The sequence below is a fragment of the Morone saxatilis genome, unplaced genomic scaffold (genome assembly GCF_004916995.1).
Source record: "Morone saxatilis isolate NCDOM2014 unplaced genomic scaffold, NCSU_SB_2.0 Contig24, whole genome shotgun sequence".
NCBI classification, from domain to species: domain Eukaryota; kingdom Metazoa; phylum Chordata; class Actinopteri; family Moronidae; genus Morone; species Morone saxatilis.
The window spans coordinates 25075378-25084576 of record NW_023339807.1 but is presented as its reverse complement, the minus strand read 5'-3'; the positions used below and the strand labels follow the sequence as shown (position 1 = coordinate 25084576).

At 37.5% G+C, this 9199-nt stretch overlaps 1 protein-coding gene across 1 annotated transcript in view; it reads left to right on the top strand.

The window, feature by feature from the left end:
• The window catches only part of atg5 (ATG5 autophagy related 5 homolog (S. cerevisiae)), a gene marked incomplete at its 5' end in the record, with an annotated part of 30538 nt that extends 22558 nt beyond the window's left edge, over positions 1-7980 (top strand). Inside the window, 1 exon segment of the mRNA XM_035672354.1 lies at positions 6428-7980. Coding sequence (XP_035528247.1) covers positions 6428-6564 — 137 coding nt within the window.
• Positions 7981-9199: the final 1219 nt, after the last annotated feature.

Below are 9199 nucleotides of genomic sequence, written 5' to 3'. Positions count from 1 at the left end.
TACCTCTAAGCCACAGCCGCCCCTTAGAGTAGGTCACACCTGAGCAGACGGCGGTGCAGAGTTTACGGTGTCTTCATGTTAAGTTGCCCTTCATCTCTTGAATAAGACTTTTATTGTGAAACACTTGCAGCAACATGTTGTGTAAATTTATGTTAAAGATTGACGTGGCTTAATTTCAAACCGAAGAGGTGTGATTTTGTAATTGCTACTTAACAGGGCCACAGCATCCTCATGGTCAGCACCTCAACCCCCAGGCCTCCAGGGGGCCCCCTCATTACTTACTGCATGAGATTTGCGTATTCATATGTACTCCTACCAGCTATCTGATTAGTTACATAGTTTCATAAAATCGTATCTTACGAAACCCAACATGTTTGTAGGATTATACAGAATACAACTTTGGCCTCCAGAGTGGAAAATTGTTGCTTACCGGGACATGACATGAGCCCCTTTCTTCCTCACCTCGTTACATAAATGTAATGGCAATGTCACATGTTAGTCTTCTGTCTGATTAAGTGCAGAGTCACTTTTATATAAAATTTCAATGAATGACACAAAATGACAATAATGTAAAGGCTGCAGCAACGCAAGGCTCAATATGATAGATGAATTACCTACATTTAGTGTGCAATTGATTATTAATATATTTATTGTAATAATGAATGAAACCATTTTATTAAGAAAATTAAAAATAATTGGCAGTGAAAAAGCCCATTTTATGTCAGAAATCATAAAATAGGCATCAGGATTATCTGATTCTAATAAATCAGTGCTTCCTAAAATAGGCTTCTAGTTTTACAATTTCAGTGTTTTCTTGTCCCTGACGCCTGGCTTTAATTTATATTTCCTCACAGAAGTGAGCCTACTGTATATATTTTTTAAATAAAATGAAAATATATTATAAAACCCCCCTTAAAATCAAGAAGGGCTTGCAACCCTCCTGTGAATCGTTGGCGACCCCTAGAGGGGATCCCAACCCCCAGGTTGGGAACCACTGTAATAAATGATGAAACTTTGAATTTATTAGTGGATTCACTGGGAGAAGAGGGCTCTTGTTAATGAAAGGGGTAGTACGGCAATTCAATATTGCATTTCCATAAAGTTTAGGAAATTGCAAAAGACATTAAAGTTGTCAAAACTGTAGCAGCAGCAGGCTGAGATATCCTAAATTTTATATGAGTATGTGTCAAGTGTTTCATAAAGACTTTTAAGAGTGCCTGTATTGTTATGTGAAGCCCAGGCAGAAATAACCCTCTGACATCATCTGACTGACCTACTTGTCCTACGATTCAACTTCAAGAAAAGTGCCCTTGATGTGTAAAATTGGTGGAAAAATATATATAAAAAAAGTATATTACATAAATATAAAAGTATCGTCTGTCTACCATGTTTTTGTTTTTATAAAAAAAAGAAAAAAGCTTTTTCTCTGCTGTCTCAAAGTAACGGGTCTCAGCTGTTCTGATCATTAACAACATGTTTATTGCAGGAATTCAGCTAGCCAATGATGACCGAAATACGAGAAACGATGCCGAGTTAAAACTCAGACTGACCTTATGTGTCACAGATTTTCATTCTCCCTGCATTTTGCTCATACATCTCCAAACTTGAGTGTGTGGGCATGAGCGTGAGACTGTATGTGTGTCTGAGTGATTTACTGTAGGTGCAGGTGGCTAATGTGATGATCTACAGTAATATGTATTTGAGTGGGTTGTGTGTGTGTGTGTGTGTGTGTGTGCTGTGGTGTGTGTTGTGTGTGTGTGTGTTGGGGGTGTGGCCCATTGTGAATTTCCCCCATTTCTCATAGTGAGACTATAAGAATACACCTACTCCACCCCCATCCCCACATCTTGCCTGTTACCAGGCAAAACGGGAGCTAAAGGTTAGAGATGGGTGACAAATACCACCCAGAAATTGTGTGTGTGAGAGAGAGAGACTGTGTGTGTGTGTGGTGTGTGTGTGTTTGTGTGTGAACCAGAGAAAGTGTGGTCTCACTATTGCTGTCAGATGGCAGTATCACACCTTTTACTTTCGGTGCTTATGAGCTAAAATTCTTAAAATAATTAAAACTTCGCTGCACATGTTGCACATGGTAATCGGCTCAGTTGATTTCATCATCTGTTGCACTTTTCAAAGCAGCTTTACAATCATATTCTGAAAATAAAATAAGCAAAAGCCAATTAAAAATAAAAGTATATACTATGATAAAACCTACCAACAGTGAAGTGGTGCAGCAACGAGTAAGTAATAAAATAAATAGTAGTTGTAAAATTATAATTGCTAAAAACCAATCAAAAAGGGCCGCTGATTAAGGCTAAATATTTTCACAAATCCTTCCAGGTTAATACTATTTAATCCTATTTTTAATGAGTAATATTGGTTTACAAGCTCCGCTGGTAAAAAGAAAAACATAAAGCAACGCTGATTATGCTGTTGCAGATTGTCCCTCAAAGTAATATATTATATAATACAGTTAAAAATGTCAATATTTGTGCTCTTTGTGTTTTAAAAAATATAGTTAATCTAGAATTCGAGCAAATCATTTATTTATTTTTTACCAAAAAATTACTCCCAAACCTTTTTTACAGTTAAAGTTGTAACAGTGAAAAATAATTATAATAAATTAACTTTTTTTATCCCTTTTAGTACACAGTACGTACCATGCGTACACTTCCACCAGCAGTCAACTCCTTTCAGTAATAAGACTTTAATTCAAATTCAGTCCTTTCAGTATACTTGAGCTAATATCTTGTTATATCTATATTTTCCAATACTGTCAGTGCGTATACCTGATTCATTTTACTACTTGATTCATTTTACTACCTGATTCATTTTTGTACTTTCTTGATTTCTTTCATCATCTTCTTCTGTCAAAGGATATGTAACGTTTTTTCTTACAGTTTACGTTCATTCAGCTGCACCTCAACTCTTAGCAGGCACACCCCACTTTCTTCAGAATATGCACTCTCATAACAACCGTAACTTTAGGTCACTTTCAGGTGTCTTGTAGCTTTACAACAATATCTGACTCCTTTCAATCAAAAGGAAATTGCATCAGTACAGTGATATCTTGAATTCTGGCTGGTTTCCTTTTTCAAGCTTTGTGGCTCAGTGGTTTTAGTGCAGTAAGCCAACAGTGCAAATACGTACTCCACCTTGACTTCTCAAACTTCTCAACTCTTTAAAGAGTTCTTAGTTTAAAAGACATTTAGCAGTGTAAATGAATGACCTTTTCAATCCACCAACAACCAAGCAAAGTTAATCACCTCCTAACAGGCACTGCGTGAACAAAATAAATCTGGTCACTGGTACATTTTCACACATTTCTAATGTTTTGAATCAAATTTTTAAACTCTTTTAATTTAATTTAACTGGATTTCTCCTCCTTACACCTGTCCTGCACCTACTTTCCTCTAGTGAGCTTAAAAATCAACAGATCACCAGAGCCTTAATTTAGCAACAGCAATCAGTGCACTCTACACCTTCTTCACCTTCTACAGCCTGTTGTCACCAAACTTCCTGCACCCACCAAACTTCAGTTAGATTAGCTAGTAAACGGTTTCCTTTTTAATCCTCCTGCAAAACCACTCCATGCTTCACCTTTTAGCTTCATCTGTGATCTACCTCTGCATCAGCACATTCAAATATCAATTTAGCTATTCATTTTGGAATCTAGCAGCCACAAGCTGGAAACTGTCACTCTGTTGTGGCCTACGCACAAATTCTGAATAAAATGAATAATTTGTATAAATATTATATATTTTATATAATCAGATAATTGGTATAACTGGTAAATTCTAATGATTTACTTCATTTTTTCATTTTAGCAGCCACCAGCAGAAGCAGCCCACCTCATACATGCACCTCAGTCCTACATGTGCACATCTGTAATTGTGAGAAGAAAAGCTTTGCTGAGCACATAGTTTCCTGGCATTAGTTTCTCGCGCGTTGTTGTTTGCCAGCCAGTAAACAGGTGTAGGGTGGAGCCACTTCTCAGACGGTCGGTTAACGCTCTGTCTCAACCGTCCTCCTGATATTACGTGGAGCTAAAATGTCATGTATCGGTGGGTGAATGGGGCCGACCTGTGTGTGTGTGTGAGGTCAAGAGTGATAGACGGGAAAAGGCCCATCATGGTCTGTCTCTCTCACGCACACATGCAACATCTGTCAACAACGGTCATGTACGGCATTGTGTATGACAGCCGTGCGTAATTAGACAGAAACCGAAATGCCACTTACAAATACTAAAATATGTTTTAATTTTGTTTTAATTAAATATCTAAAATAATTGCTTAAAAATACATGTATCATTATTATTTATAAAGATACATTTTAAACTCAAAGATCATTGTTATGCTTTTTAGTTAGGGTTTTTTTCTAAGACCTACCAAACTGAAGACAGCTGCATTAACTGGTTTCATCTTAATGAAAATATTAAACACAGTTTCTGTTTTACAGCTGAGCAAAACATTTGTCACCTTCCGGCCCGTTCACTGCAAAACTGCAAAAATATTTGTCTTGAAACATGAATCAGTCTTTGAAGTGAGATTAAATTCTTATTTCTCTTTTATATATGTAAAACATTTTCTGTAGTCTGACTTTGGCTTCACTAGAAACCAGTCAAGTGTAAACAGATCACTTGAATCAATCTGTTGGTTTGAACAGAACAATCTGCATTTCAAGTTCAACCACCAGACCTCACCTGTACGTTTTCTTTTATTAATTTAAAATTATTTTTTTTTGTTTGAAGAAGAATTTAAACTGCAAGTAGGAATACACCTCTAAAGCTCAACAATAGAAAATGTTATTAACATGTGTCTATAAACTTTTAATTTATTTAAATTATTAATTTATTTAATTTATTTTTTACATTTTTCTTAAGTCCTGAAACTATAATGACCTCAGTTTTGATTTCAACTTGAGCCTGAAATACTTTTGTATTTAATTCATTCAAGGAGCTCTAAATAACATTTATACAAAAACCCACAATTTAAATAATAAATAAGTAAAAATATTATTATTATTACTACTATTTTTGAAAAAATATGTACACATACGGAAAATTGCTATAAAAGTCTTTAAATTATTTTATAATATACTAATTTATCTTAATTCAAAGTATCATTTTAATTTAATTTAATTTAAAGACCTTATATATGTTGTGGTTTCTTTTGGTGCAACAGGCCAATGCTTTTACTTTCTAATACATTTAAAGTTTTTTTATTTTTGGGGAATTTTATGCCCTAATTAGATGAGATATTAGATAAAAGTGGAGAGATATTCAAGTGAACTAGAAATGTGACTAAGGTCCCTGCTCAATTCAGTTGGGTAGAATAACGCCTAACCACGAAGCCAAAGACATTTGAATTAGCATTAAAGGGTTAGTGCGGCATTTTAGGACTACACAACTACAAAGTTCACAAAGGCTTACAAGAGATGAGTAAATAAAAATAAAAAAAAAGGGGGCAAAATCAAGTCGATAACTAGACTTTGAGTCCTCCGTAAAGGTTAAACTCCGATCCTCCATTTCCCAAAATGCAACTAAGAGTTTTTCATTCAACTCTTCCTGCCTCGTGTCTTTCTGGCTTCACGGCCCGTTTGTAATACGACTAATGATCCCCGGTAGGTCGAGATGGTTGCGAAAGTCGCTGCTCGTAACGGACGATTGCGGTCATGGCCTTTCAGCGGTGGGCGGGGTCAGTCACAGAAGGCTATCATAGCCAGAGACTCACACACAGTCTGAAACTGCAAACTGTCAGAGTGAAAGTTAAAATTCAACGACGAACACAAAAACATCAACTGTCACTCTCCTTACTCTCGTACTCTCGTACTCTCTCTCTCTCTCTCTCTCTCTCTCTCTCTCACCCACCACACCAGTGGTATTACTGTACGTCTGATGTGGTCTCGCTCACCTCGTAACCATCTCTTTTCCTTTTTTCTCTCTACCATCTTACTCTTTTTAGCTTCTCTTTCTTCTTGTTTCTGACCTAGTGTCGCCTTTCCTAATTTTTCTGCTTTGTCTTCCCTTCCACCATTTTCCCTTTTTCTCTTCACACACTTTCTCCTTTCCTCCTCTTTTTCTTCTGTCCTCAACACTGTTTTTGATCTTACTAATTTCCTCCTCTCAACTTTACCACCTCAGTATCACTAGTTCCCTCCAATCCTCTCTACCTCTTTGTTGTCTTCGACTACCATCCTGATTCTTTCTCTTCTCAATCCCTTCTTCTCCCCTATTCTCACTTCTCTAAATACTAAAATACCTTAAGTGAGACAGGGAGGAACTTCCACAATATGAAAGAACAGAAAACCGAATAAACGCTTAAAAATAAATTAGAAGCCGGCTTTCCAGTAGAAGAAAGTTTGAAAGAAAATGAATTAAAAGATGCTACTAACTAATTATATGAAAAACTGTCCCTCTGTCTCCTTCCAGGTGAGCAGAAGCGATACCAGGTGGTGATCCACGGCATCGAGCCTCTGCTGGAGACTCCTCTGCAGTGGCTCAGCGAACACCTCAGCCACCCCGACAACTTCCTGCACATCTGTGTCATCCCAACTCCCACCGACTGATGCCACGCCCACCACACCTCACTGTCACCGTGACAACCGACCAACCAGCCGACTCGCCAGCTGGCTGGGTAACTGCTGAAATGGTAGCGCTTAGCTGGTGGAAACTCTGAACTAACAGACTCTTTAATGAGAAGGAGATGATAATCTTAAATTGATAAAGATGAACAAAGGATGTGAAGGAGGTATTTAACGAACCTCCTGTTCCATCTTCTTGTCTATTTATATTTCTACACCTACCACTACGCCTCTGTTCCTCTCAGAAAAACTTGTTCTAAGGATGCAAGGATGGAACGTTTCTTTCGGTGAAGAGGCGGTTGAATGAGCAGATGATCTCTCCTTTTTCTACTCTATCTCGCACCTTCTCCTCCTCCTCCTCTTCCTCTTCTCCGAACAAACAAACATCTCCATGAGAGGAGAGGAGGTGAAAGGATCCACCGTTTTACCATCCTGCCACACATCTTCCTCCTCGTCTTGTCCGAGACAAAGACTGTCCTGTCGACAGGGAGACAGGATCGTTTGGGATTTGGGCAGAGGCGTATCCAGTCCTGCTGAAGTGGCCTTAGTTACCACGTTTTCATCATCGTCCTGATTGTCCTGCAAAAACGTCTGGACACACAAAGAGTTTACATCACAGCCTGCAAACGTTATCGTCTTCTCCAGGAACTTCTGGTGGTTTGCTTTTGTCTTTTTTTACAGAGGATTTTCTGTTGGTTAGGCTGCTTGCATTAACATCTAACACATTTCTCTCCACTGATCCCAACACACTTTGGACTGAGTGTCTGGTGTGAAATGACATATTCCACCCAAGTCTGCACTTTGTTTTTAACTTGTTTTGTTGTTTTACTATTTTGGCAGAAGACAGATGGAGATACGGGATTTTCACAGGGTATTTTTGTGAGAGCTGTTTATGAAGCTAAAGCATTTTGTTCAAGGTTCATGTGCAAGAACTCCACACGTTTTCAATAAGCAGGTGATAAATTTCTCTCCATCAATACAACACAGCTGTTTTACTGTGCGTTTTCATCAGATTTGACTCGAGTCTCTTTGTCTGCAGCCAAAGTGAAATGAGCATCTGGTTTTGTTTCATTTCAAGAACTCTTGGATAATGAGACAACAGGTACGATTAGCATCAAGTCTGTCCACTGTAGACGGGCACAGTTGTTTGACATGTCCCACATAAGCATTCATTATCAAATTTTAGTTGTGACAGAAGACTAACTTTAGTTGACCGCTGCCCAGATCGGCCGGATATTGAGACCATAACTATTTAACCGCTGTTTTTTTTCTTTTTTAGCATTGTGTATCAGCATCGTCTTCTTTTTTTACATCTGTTCATACTGAAATAAAATTACTCTTAAATCGTTCAGCTGACACTGTTATCCCAAATGACTTCAAATAAAAGTGAGTTGATTCAAATATTCAATGTGAGAGTCTACTTATTGTTTGTGAAGGCAATTTCACAGCACTACCTTCACTCAGCATTTTAATCTTTATACTGAACTGTGTCTTTGGCTATGGTGGAAACAGTCAGGTTGGTAGAACCGTCCCAAGTCAATGTGCTAAAGTGAAAATGTACCCTATTTGATATAAAATCTCATTCCAGGTAAACTCATTTCTCATTTGAAATATTTATGCATCCGTAATGCTGCCAGCTCAATCGCAGTTACGTTCACTTTCCAAAAATGAAATCGAAATTATCACCTTCCTATGACAGGTGGGTGTCATTTAAGGATTTTCAGTACCGGTAACAATATGTTACCTAATTTCAGTACCAATGCAAAAACAATACTTAGTACTGATATCTGAATGTACTTATCTAGCAAAAGAACGCTCAGGAGCATTTTAACACAACAGACAATTTATTCAGTAGTTCTGAGGTTTAATATTCATCCCTGTTCGTTACTCCGGCTAACTAAAATTCATTGATGTGTTAGGATGAGACATTCTGTGTTACTGATTAAATCAAAAGACCACAACCAACAATGGTCTGATCCAAAGTCTGATTTATCTTATTCCTCTGTGCCATAGAGTTCTATTGATGTCCAGAACTACAAAATATTCACTAGGACACCAAATGTGGATTAATCCACCGCTGAAAATAGTCCCAGAGTAACGCACTATTTAAAAAAAATGTATCTATATATTTGTGTGTTTTTTTTAAGGTTTACGTATTCAGTAGGAGTCAATGTGTTAGGGAAGTCACAAAAGTACTACGAGACTGACTAACGCAGTAGTTAGTGCAAATATTAACACGTTTAAGTGCAAATCTATGCCTGTTTCCATCCATCTGCTTTTATGTGAACATTGTTCATCGAAATAAGCCGTAGGTGGTGCGAATTCTCCAGTTGGTGCTATTCTTTGTAGAAGAACAGGGAAAACCCCAAATGGTGGAGGAAAAAAAATTGAAAACATAATGGAAATATTCCTGTATTAACTGGGGGAAGGTTACAGTCTCCTCATTCCTCCACACAGATGTGATGTTTTTATCTCCTCACATTATGATTTATTCGCTGACTCTGTATCGTTTGTACTTAGTCGCATTTTCTTTTTACCAATACATCAACTTTAAATCCCACGTATTGTAGGATTTAGTCTTTTAAATGGGATTCGTTGACTATATTTAAAACTATTGAAT